General features: G+C 41.2%; 1 protein-coding gene across 2 annotated transcripts in view; it reads left to right on the top strand.

Moving 5' to 3' along the window:
• The window catches only part of tet2 (tet methylcytosine dioxygenase 2), a 30,388-nt gene extending 18,569 nt beyond the window's left edge, over window positions 1-11,819 (top strand). The window contains exons 2-10 of one of the 2 annotated variants that reach the window (XM_084376130.1): window positions 1,941-4,918; window positions 5,001-5,091; window positions 5,203-5,296; window positions 5,395-5,603; window positions 5,862-6,003; window positions 6,690-6,779; window positions 7,134-7,271; window positions 7,490-7,841; window positions 7,997-11,819. In XM_084376130.1, coding sequence (XP_084232256.1) covers window positions 1,984-4,918; window positions 5,001-5,091; window positions 5,203-5,296; window positions 5,395-5,603; window positions 5,862-6,003; window positions 6,690-6,779; window positions 7,134-7,271; window positions 7,490-7,841; window positions 7,997-9,375 — 5,430 coding nt within the window. In that variant the 5' untranslated portion in view covers window positions 1,941-1,983 and the 3' untranslated portion in view covers window positions 9,376-11,819. Of the gene's footprint in view, window positions 1-1,940; window positions 4,919-5,000; window positions 5,092-5,202; window positions 5,297-5,394; window positions 5,604-5,861; window positions 6,013-6,689; window positions 6,780-7,133; window positions 7,272-7,489; window positions 7,842-7,996 lie in introns of both variants that reach the window. The other variant, XM_084376129.1, reaches the window with a different exon arrangement.
• Window positions 11,820-12,241: the final 422 nt, after the last annotated feature.

Genomic DNA, 12,241 nt, shown 5'->3' with positions numbered 1-12,241 from the left:
GTAAAATGCTACCTTAATTGCTCAGCTGATGCTGTACACAATCTGAATAAATTCATTACAATATGCAATATTCACCTTTATTTTGGTATCAAACTCTTATTTTGAAGTTTTTAGACTCATCTTTTTAAATAACATTAACTTAAATCCAACAGTGGAAAAATGAAAGATGTTAATTTTATCAGGATGATTATGTGGGAAACATTTGTGGGGGTAAGATTATATTTTGCGCTCATTATAACTTCCTGACACAAAGCATACTATGATTTAGCCCTGATAACAAAGGCCTCAAACTTGAGAACCGAACTGAATTAGCATATTTGACATTACAATGCGTTAAGGGTGAAGAATACCATGACTGAACAGCTGACGAGCAGCCAACTCCTCCTCCCATCTACCATCTGGGACATTAACCTTGCATCCTACTGCCTTCAATCAACTCGACTTAATTTTTTTTTAAATATATTCTTTTTTCTTTGATATTATAACCAATAAACCAAATTCAAATTAAAAGGGTTTAACTCTACAATGTCACTCTTTATTGGAAGTTATTTAAATGAACACTCATGTCTGTGGCAGTGACCTGGAGTGAGGTCAGAATCAAGGAAATGGATTCAAACACATGCCATTGTCTGTTTGAAAAGAAGCAAGAAGCCATTGTTTCACATGTTGACTACACTGTGTTTTGCACAGATGAAAAGTTAAAAAAAAAGGTGCCAAACATAGCTGCCTTGGATGTTTTATGTGCCATTTAAATGAGGCAGTTTTTTTCTTTTTCCTCGGTCAGTTTAGAACACGTTCCCTATATTTCTGTTTAAATCGATTACTGTTCGAGTGCAATGAAGGCGGATAAAGTTCTCCTTATGTTTGTGCAACCTGACCTCTAACTGATAGATGGGCAATTTTGCTAACAAAACTTTGTTTCAAAACAATGTATTCAGGCAGCCTTTTCCTATTTTTCACCTGCTGAACAGTTGTATGGGTTGACCGTAAGCATTTTGCCTATTGTGGTATTTTTAGATTTACTACTAACATACAGTTCATAACAGGATGTGACTGCTTGTAGTCTGAGACAAGGGTCTTCAAAGGGAAACAGACATATTGCCATGTATTCCTGATATTGGGCACTAAAAATGTGACTACAAAACATGGTGTACACTTTCAGGACACCTTTTGCTAAATTGTGTATGCTAAATTCAAAATGGTGACTCAAAGTCCACTTGCAGCCAACTTAATCCTGTGATTACCTCAAGTCTGTGTTTTACTTGCTCACCAATAGTCTCTATCTGGTGTTTGGATGATTGAGTGATGAGATCATTGAGGGTGAATTTAATTCTATGTCAGGATCATGTTACCAGCTGATACATCTTCAGTGCCAAGTGCAAACACACTTTTTTTGCTGACCTTCCCTTCACAAAGGCCACACATCTGAGGCTTTAACTTTTTAAGTTAAGTTAGATGTATGTCAGCAGAGGATATCTGAAAGTAGTGACATAAGAATCGTTGGTGTTGGACCAAAAAGATGGGGCTTCCTGAAAATTATTAGTGTAGCCTAAACAGCGTTATGGAAAAACCTTAATCTTATCTTAGATCTTAGATCAGCAAAGTTTTAATTTCACCATATTGCAGCAGACTCCAGAAAAATCAGATAATCAAAGTTCTTTCACACATCTAGGTTCAAATAAATTTCTGTTAGACATGCTGGGTCCGATAAAGGACATTTGTTTTCATACTATATTCCATTTGATAACACATGCATGACCTGAGCTCAATGCATCTTCATTAATGCAACAACAAAAGCAGAGTAACTTCACAACTCAATCAAAAATGTCCCATCAGCACAGCAGTTTGTATTACATAGTATATAATATTGTATTTTACGACATTAATCTGCTTAAATAATGATGTATACTAATGTTTTTCTTTCTCTTTGTGCCTTTCAGGACGGATAAAGGGCAGCCAGTGGATGGACTCTGAGCAGGCCAGATGGAAACAGAACAGGCCAGACATGAGACGGAAGAAAGTCTGATACTAGCACAATTTGGCACATCTCACAACATCTCTCACAAACTCCAGAATGGAGGCCAGTCTTCAGAAGGAGATTCTCTGCAGATCACTGGGGATACGAACTGGAACCATTACAAGTCTAGCACAGGTGCAAACTCCATGAAGAGGCACAGGGAGAACTGCAACAGCCCTGCTTCAGTACAAGGGCTGTTCGATCAAGGATCCTATATGATGAATGGAGAATTGATGAATGGAGAGTTGAAGCATGCACTCACTGAGCAGTCCTTACTGGTGCACCAGTCGAAGAAACTTAAGGTAGATTCTGAGATTAAAGGAAATGATGACATGAGCTCCAGTTTGGTGGACAACTTTCCTGAGTTGACAAAGGCAACAGAGTTTGAGTGCAATACCCCACAGACAGAGATTAAGTTAGATAAAAGAAACCGTCATTTTCCTAATGGTGATATTTTCGGCCTACCGAGGAATAAACAGGTTTCGATTCCAAATGGTGCTGTATCACCCTCCTCAACCATCGAAAGCACTCCAGGTGATCTTTTAACGAAAACTTTGTCTCAGTATTATCCTGAGCAAGTGTCAATTGCACAACAAACATCTGGGCCACAGCTTGATGCTGTCAATGGTTCACTTGCAAATAAGCTGCCCAGTGAAGGTGCTCAACCCCCCTCTTCAACCTCAGGATTGCCCAATTCAACCCAGATGCCTGACTCACAGCAACAGCCACCTGGGGCATCAGGCAGTGTTGAAGGAGGCAACAGATATAACTCTGTCGGCTACATAGTGAATGGATACTCCAACAATTTTGAAGCAGACCACCAGCAGCAGCAACATCAGCAGCAGCGGCCACCATCTTACTCTGGTCAAGAGCTATCTCAAGGTCAGCTGCCTGGCATGATACCACCTACAAATACTGCCAATGGCTCACAACAACATCAGAATGGCCCGCAGTGTTATCCAGATGACACAAACCCTCAAGGTTTATATGCGAAAGCCAACCAGGAGTTTAACCAGAACTCTTTTCTGGAGCGAAATGCTCCTCTGCAGTCAGCAGAGGCAGGTGGATTTGGATCCTTTCCCAACTCTGGATTGCAGATGGGGCAAAATGAAGAACCTGGGTCTGGTCAGCATCAGCACCATGGCACTGACAGGGGGCACCAGTATGGGATTCAACCCCAGACCTTAAAACAAAATGCTGGCAACAATACTGGATCCATGGGGCCCAGCCTCCAGCAGCCACGTCATGCTGGGTTAGAAAATGGGATGGAGAGCACGTCTCAGCAGAGAGCCAACTTATCATGTTCGACTCCCCACCAGAGAGGTTGGATGAAGCTGAACTCTTCACATTCCCAGCAGCAACCAGTGAGTGACCCGTTATCCCAGGCACAAGAGCCGGACGTGTGGAGGGGCTTCCCTGCTAAGCCTCAGTCAGAGCAGCAGACAGCTAACCCCCAGGTTCACTGCCAGATGTTGGAGCCAAATTCAGCGCAAAGATTCCAGACACAGGGAGTTTTCACAGACAGCAGCCAGGGGTCTAACAGCTTCCAGCAGCAACAGCAGGACCGTCCCCCAGCCCAAACGCACTGTGCTCCAGCTCAGCACAACACTGCCCCTGAGTGGCAGCAATCAAATTCTAAAGCACCACAGATGCATCAGTCTCTACCCCAGAAAATGCCAGAGCAGTGTAACTTTCCCCAAAATCAGCAGGCAGACAGCCGCTACCACACCCAGATGCAGTCAGAGCACTTATGTGAAGACCCTGACCTGCAGGATATACTTTCACCAGTGTTTTTACCAACACAGCAACAGCAGCAACAACAACAGCACTGTCATATACAACGCCCCCTGTCCCACCCACCACAATTTGAAGGGCAGCAGCTAAAGTCTCCTAATTACAGACCTCGCAGTCAGCCTCAGCCAGGTCAGCAGCAGCTTCAACCCAACCAGCCTCTAAGAAACAATAGTTCTCAATCCAACAACCAACACATCCAGCACGGCGACCATGCAACATTCAGTTACAATAACACAACAGAGATGCAACAACTACAACATCAAAGGCAGTATACACCAAACTCAGGCAACAGTAACCTCAAGCAATTTCAACCACAGCGGCCTAACAACCACTGCCACCAGCCCAACCACGTGGACATCTCCCAGACCTCTACACAGTCACAACCTCACTTACCACAAGGCACGCTAAACCAACAGGTGTATCCTAAAGCTGAACAGCAGCTGAATATATCATGTGCTCAGTTCCAAAGGGGACCTCGACTACCTCTGGGGCCTATGGGTACCCATGGAGACTTTCAGAGGCATGCAGCCCTGCGTATGCACCTGTTACAAAAGCAGGAGCGCCAGGGCCCTCCTCATCCCCCTCAGAGCATTGGCGATCCCAAACATGGCCTGAGAGCTGTGAAAATGGAAAACGGACCCAGATTTGAGCTGCCTGGTTCACAGCAGCAGGAGCAGCAGTTACAGATGCGAGAGGCAGGCATGGGTGGAATTCAAGTAAAGCAGGAAAATCAACAAACCCTGTGTGATCAAAGCAAGAGGCCAGGAAGCATCTTGGCTTCTATGGAACAAAGCCTGAGGCAGTACCAGCTTTCACCTGTGTTTGAGAAGAAATCGCTTGTCATCAATCCATCAAATAAAGTGAAGGTGGAATCTTCTGGGCCTGTCACAATTCTGTCAACTAACACGGACATGAGTGGAGTGGAACTACCAGCGGCTTCCCCAGTCAATGTAGCTCTAAAAAAACCTCCTGATTCCACCCCTAAGAAGGAACAACTCTTACAAAGCTTTATGGAGTCGCCTATGAAGCTATTGGACACCCCTATACGGAATCTATTGGATACCCCCATGAAAACACAATATGACATTGCATCCTGCCACTGTGTTGGTGAGTCTCAAGATGTTGGTTCTGAAACATGATTAATCAATTTGTGTGTAAATATTAATTTGTGCTCGTTTATGATATTTAGAACAAATCAGCGAGAAGGATGAAGGCCCATACTACACTCACTTGGGGTCAGCGCCTAGTGTTGCCAGTATACGGGAGTCAATGGAGAAAAGGTTAACTGCTGATTGACTTCTTGAAAATTACTGTAAACATGGACTGTGCAACACAGCCACTGTGTACTATTTTATTTGTGTTTACTTTAATGCCTCTATTTTGCTTTGAAGGTCTGGTCTAACTGGTCGTGCCATCAGGATTGAGAAAGTAATATACACCGGCAAGGAAGGGAAGAGTACACAGGGGTGCCCCATAGCAAAATGGGTAAGAATATTTTTTGTATAATTTTGTATATTTCATTTGAGAAATGTTTGTCTCAACTATCTGCATGTGAACAAATTCCTACACCTTTCACTTTTCAGGTAATTCGTCGATCTAGTACAGAAGAAAAGCTACTGGTGTTAGTGCGGGAACGTACTGGTCACACATGTGACACAGCCTGCATCATTGTGGTAATCCTGGTCTGGGAGGGCATACTACCCAGCCTAGCTGACCGCCTCTACCTCGAGCTAAGTGATACTCTAAGAAAGCATGGAGCCCTCACCCAGAGACGCTGTGCTCTCAATGAGGAGTAAGTGTCAGCACTACAGAACCCAAAATTGTAGTACAGTAGTTTTTAACCAAACACAGAAGTTAAGATAATCATAATAATGAGTGTTATAATTATATAAGGTAGTTTTATAAAAAGGAAAATGTAGTTATTGCTTTTGTTTTGTTCCTGGGGCTTTTGCCCTTTTCATTATTTTTTCATCCTCAGTCTTCAATTCTGGCTAACACTGAATATCCTGGGCAATAATGACACAATCAAATTTTTGTCTTCACCCTTCAGGAGGACCTGCGCATGCCAGGGATTAGATCCCGACACCTGTGGAGCATCTTTCTCTTTTGGCTGCTCCTGGAGTATGTACTACAACGGCTGCAAGTTTGCCCGGAGCAAAATACCAAGAAAATTCAAGCTACTAGGAGATGATGTAAGGGAGGTAAGGTAATATAATGATAAAAAAAAAAAATAGGACTAAAATAGAAGTATTAGTTGTGCACCATAGTTACCCTTAATATAATATGCACACTAATAAAGCGATCATTATCTTATCTATGGAGTTACCAGATTATTCAATTAGTCATCTTAACAGCATAATGCGATATGCTTTCTTGGATAAAAAACGGATTATGAAAAATCCGATAAACACACCTAGTTTTTCCCCAATATTCCGCTTTATTCAACGCATGTATAGCGTTAATCCAGTTTCTTTCATTCTTTTAAATCTGCGCATGTGTAAAAACGTCAAAAAAAAAACCCCAGATGTTGTTAAAACGCAAGTGGATGCGTTTTCTGCTCACATGCATAATTTTTTATTTTGCAAGTTTTGCAAACCTAACAAATCCCACATAAGGACAGCCCTGACCGGCGGAGACGCCGTGACAAGCGACGCCATGTTGACAGTATGTTTAAAAAAAACCAAAAACAAAACCAGTTATACTTCATGTGCTTGGAAAGAAATCCAACTAATTAACTGAATCATGTAAACCCATTTTTATCATTATCCCATTACTAAAGTGCATGTAAACATGTCAAATCAAATTATTTTCATAACCTGATTATTGCCAGTTATTGCATTATTGTTGTCATGTAAATGTGCTCATTTTTGTCTTTCAGGAAGAGAAAATAGAGCAAAACTTTCAAAATCTGGCAACCTTACTGGGTCCCTTGTATAAAAGTTTGGCACCTGAAGCTTATGGAAACCAAGTGAGTATATCTGGACATTGTATAGACCATTTCCCTTCTACATCTACATCTCAATGAATATTATGTCAATTTTTACTCAAAGATGTAACTGATTTTCACATTAAATCTAAATCAAGCATGTTTTGAGTCACATGTATACATGAATAACATGTGAGTAATGCAACCTGCACAGAGGAATTCATTACCAACAATGGGTCGAACCTTACACTGAGCATGGGTATTTTATGAGAGTATCTGCATTTACATTGACATCTACGTACATCAGTTTTGTAAAGATTTCCCAACCACATTGTTTGGTGACCTTCAGAAACTCTTAGTATTCTATTCCGTTTACCTAATGTCTTCTGTACACAGGTGGAACATGAACACAGGGCACCAGATTGTCGTCTGGGTCTCAAGGACGGTCGTCCCTTCTCTGGGGTCACTGCTTGTCTGGACTTCTGTGCCCATGCTCACAGAGACCTCCACAACATGCAGGGCGGCAGCACTGTGGTAAGCAAAACTTGGGAAATGTATATCTTTCTATGTAAGTTGTATTTGTCTAGGAATAGATACAGAGCCTCAAACAGCACACAAGCGTTGCCTAATGTCCCACTGAAGCATGACTTAAAAACAAATATGGGAATAAAAAAAGCAGAAAAGCAGGCTTGGTACTTAATTTCCGTGACATCCCCAACAAAGAGTATTTAAGTCACCCCCTTTTTTTCCAGGTGTGTACATTAACAAGGGAGGACAACCGCGAGATTGGAAAGATACCAGAGGATGAGCAGCTCCATGTACTGCCTCTTTATAAGGCTTCCACCACTGATGAATTTGGCAGTGAGGAGGGTCAGCAGGAGAAGATCAAGTCAGGCGCCATCCAAGTCCTCAGTGCCTTCCGCCGCCAGGTGCGCATGCTTGCAGAACCCGCCAAGTCTTGCCGGCAAAAAAAGCTGGATGCTAAGAAGGCAGCTGCCAACAAGAATGCCATGCTGGAAAGCTCTAATGATAAGGCAGAGAAGGCCCTGCTGGCCAAGGCAAAAGCTGGCACTTACGAGAATATCACCCAGAGCACTATGGCAGGTAGGTAACATTTATTCAGACACATTTCATAAATTACATCTTAAATATTGTATTTATTTTTGTAGGGAAATGTTCTGAACATATTCAATTAGCACTGAAAAACAATCTCTTTGCTGCTGCTTAGGCCTTCATCTTCTGGGTGTTTTGTTTTTTAGGACTTATTCCAGGTGCTCTGGGAGCAACCCTACAGTCAGGTCATGGAACACACCCCCTTGGGGCCCATCATCAGCAACTACAGCAACTACAGCAACAACAGCACCAGAGCATTCTTCCCCCTTATCCTGGCTCACCAAATGCAACCAGCTACCCCAGGTTCCCCAACCACCCTGGGTCTTTCCCAAGCACTTCCAAGCCAGGCAGCATGTATCCCCTTCAGCCACCAACACCAGCTAGCCCTTACCCCTCCCCGCTACATTTACCAAACTCTTACATTAACGGATCAAATCGTCCATACCCAGGTTATCAATGTAACGGAGGAATGCCCATTGACAATTACCATCCATACTATGCTTCAAACCCAAAGCACCTGGACATGTATCGACAACAACGGCCAGCGCTTTATACAGAGCAGCAGTATGGTGTGCATCAACGTTATGGAGTCAATTATCCTCCAAGGTATGGTGAGCCAGGTTTACAGGTCAATGGTTACGATGCCTGCAGTATGAGGCCAGTTCACCCCATGAGACCTTATGCCCCATGTGGTCCTAATGGAGTCTCAGATACCCAATTCATGGACCCCCTCTCAAGAGCACCTTCAGCTCATGGAGGTCTAGACTATACAGCTGCTGTGAGCAAAGGCAATCAGTTTGGAGGATACTCAAATCCATACCTATCTCGGAGCCCTCAAATCTTACCCCCAGGCCAAGATCCTTTCCATATGCAAATCAAGACGGAGATGGGCATGCCTCGTCCACAGATGCTTTCTAGTCCGTTAAGTGGTGGGTGCTTAAACCCTGAAACACAGTCAGGGTTAGGTCTGCCTAATGGGAGCCTCATGGGCTCTGGTATTAAGCAGGAACCTGGAACACCACAGACACCAACAACCCCACAAAAGCCTGAGATGTGGTCAGACAATGAGCACAACTTCTTGGACCCAGACATTGGTGGTGTGGCAGTTGCACCAAGCCATGGCTCAGTCCTCATTGAGTGTGCAAAACGGGAGCTTCACGCCACAACACCTCTTAAAAACCCTGACCGCAACCACCCAACACGCATCTCCTTGGTCTTCTACCAGCACAAAAATATGAATGAGGCCAAGCATGGTTTGGCACTGTGGGAAGCCAAGATGGCAGAGAAGGCTCGAGAGAAGGAGGAAGATGCAGAGAGGAATGGTGGTGAGGGGACACCTAGCAAGGGCAAGAAGGGGGTGAAGCGTGAGCATACAGAGTCATCAGAATCCACCGGGGAGCCTCCTTACAAGCGCTTTATCCAGGCACTAATGGAGGGGTCCTTGTCGTGCACAACAAACACCTATGTCAATACATCTCCGTACGCCTTCACCAAGGTCACAGGGCCTTACAGTCAGTTTGTATAGTAAACATTCATGAAGAAGACAACTGACGGTGCTTTACTGGTTCTTACGGTGCTTTGCTGACAAACCAAGACGAGCACCACTGGCCTCATCTTTACACTCCTTCCTATCCGTAAGGTTATCAACAGTGTTGCATTGAAAAAGGAACCTGTGATTAGATGAGATAAAATTCACCTTTCACATCAGGTCTTTCACCTCTTAAACAATCAAGCTTTACTAGTTGACCTTCCCTAGGACGTATTTATTTTGTTTGGCAACTTTTGCAAGACACACACTGTCAAAATCTCTGGTGCTTTCAGTCTGATACATAAGGACCTATTTCTAATGGAAACAAAGTTTCATTTTTGGTGGCTTTATTTTTATTAAACAAAATTTTGGAGATGTCATCCTGGCATAGAACACTGACTTTGTAAATTCACGGTGCTAAAGTGTGTGCTTATTATCATTTATTTTAATTAAAATGCCTTCCCACTATAACCAGAACACACTCTACGAGTGACACTCAATGACTTCTATTAACAGGACACTGAAAATTTCAACCCACTGTCAAATCATCAGCATCATCATGGTTTTTGGCAAGTCAGTGTTTCTTAAAGCACTTTTTGATAATTAGTTAAATTAAATTAAAGTTAAATGTTTTGGTAATACCTTTAAATCATAAAATCTGGTTAAACTGTATCTCTACATTGACAGATTTTTTTTCTAAGCATCACTCAAGTTAAATTAATGAATTTATAACAGAGGGTTGTATGAGCTATCCACAAAACTGTTTTTTAAAACTATCATTGTGTTGGTGCTCTTTCACTATCCTATGTCATTTATACTGTAAATTGAGCCATTCTGATGGTGCATTTTTAACATTTTGAGGCAAAAAAAATGTACATGTTTGTGTCATTTTTGTTTTTCCAGGTTTACTTTGTTGTCAGCGACTGTTTTTAATGTTCCTTACCTTAGGTTCATTGAAACCTGGACAAACCTGGACTGTGAATATTACATGTAGTTTTATGTCTGTGGTGCTTAGTAAATGTGCTTTTTATACACTGAGGAACATGAAACAGGGTAAGCTCAGCGTCAGTTTCAGAGGGCAGCTGGCTTGCTGTGGGGTCTTTAATTATTGCAATCTAACTGTAAGATAAACAGGTGAGATTTGTACAGTAAGTTAATTTCCCTTTTTGGAATTACTGTTATAGATTTTGTGTTGTAAAGAATGCTAACAGCCTATTTCATTGTGTTTCTTTGGGTTTCAACTGATTTTATATCATGAGGTGCTATTCAACCTACTAGAATCATACAATGTGAGACTCTTTGGGCAGTGAGAAGGCTTTTAAATAATGTATAGTACAAACCTCTCATATACCTCAAAACTAGTTTGGCAATAGGATTATAACATATTTTTCTCTCTTCCTTTGTATATTACTTTCAAAATGTTAATAACAGTTCAACTTCAGGCCACCAAAAGGCAACAAGTTCATTTCTTACTTTCTTATCAATTTGATAGAAAGTGCTACTTGAACTTAAATCTTTGATGTTACTGTAAAATCAGGGACATTTTTAATGTCAACTTTGTGTGCATCTTCATCGCCTGTATTCATCTTGTCTTTTTATCATTCAGGTACTTGCCATTGCATCCTGAATCCAATTCTATACTTCACACAGACGAAATTATTTTGTGAGGAAAAAAGATGCTTTCCTGCAATTTTTTACTTATATTTTAGCTAGTAGGATGGTGGTAACCTTTTAAAAGTAATTTGAACATATATGCACTGAGTTGACTAAAGGGAAAGTATGATATTGACTAAATAAAAAGCAATGTATTTGCTTTTGCTATGAGGCAAGACCAGGGCAGTGATAAATGTAGTTGCACATCTTTGTGCCAGTGTATAGTTAAATTTATTTATAACCACTAAGCAATTGTATAATGATTTCTCTTCCCTGTCTATTTGATTTAATTAATGCGATATATAATGGAATGACTGTCATGTGATAGTAACAACTTACCCCACTCTTCAACATATTCATTTTCTGAAAGCACTTCATTTCTTTTTCAGGAAAAAATATGTAATAAAGAATTACAAAATGTTTTATTTAAACAGATTGTAAATGTGTTAAAAAAATAAATAAATTATGTCACATTGTACATACCAAGAACCTGTATTGCAGGAATACAGCTCATTCTTTAATGTTCATGTAGATTCTTCTAGTTCTGTCGAATTGACCCACAGCTCCTCTATCAGCAATCCTCATCATATCTTTAAATATCCTTTTTCGCTCTTTCAGGTTAAAGAATGATCACGGTTAGATTATCCAGGAGGTCTTTGTAAATGTATGCTCACTGTCACAGCAATGTTTACAGTTATAGTACCTTGTTCGCTCAGACATTAGAAGTTATAGTTTTTGTTTTTTAACTGTTCCAGTTTTGTAAAATAAATCTACATAAAAATGTTGAATTTCGTTGTACAGGACCCAGCTACAGTAGCAGGTTGTGGTTAAGAAAGCCAAGGTGTCTAAGATATAGCGGGTTAAAAGCATAGCCATACTTGAAGATGCTTCAGAGTGTTTCTAAGTGAGTCAACATTACTTGAATGACTTTCTGGGCTTAGCTAGTACACTATATGTGCTCAGCTCAAGGGTTAAGCTAGCAGTTGATACACACTTGGTCTTTTTGCAGTTAGACACTAAAGGTATAGAGAAAAAATGTGCAACTTCTTGCCTGTCATTTTATTTTTTAAGGCTTCCCTTGTTCTCCTGAAGTTTGGTATGCTACAAAAAAAATGGAATTAAGGATGGGTATTAATACTGTAAGTATTGTAATGTAATGAATGCAGTTTATTTGAAAGCTGTTTATTATATCATTCCTGATATTGCTGAG

The sequence above is a fragment of the Pagrus pagrus genome, assembly GCF_965226575.1.
Source record: "Pagrus pagrus genome assembly, chromosome: 2".
NCBI classification, from domain to species: Eukaryota; Metazoa; Chordata; class Actinopteri; order Spariformes; family Sparidae; genus Pagrus; species Pagrus pagrus.
Note: the sequence above shows the minus strand (reverse complement) of the source record. Positions and strands in the feature narration are given on the sequence as shown.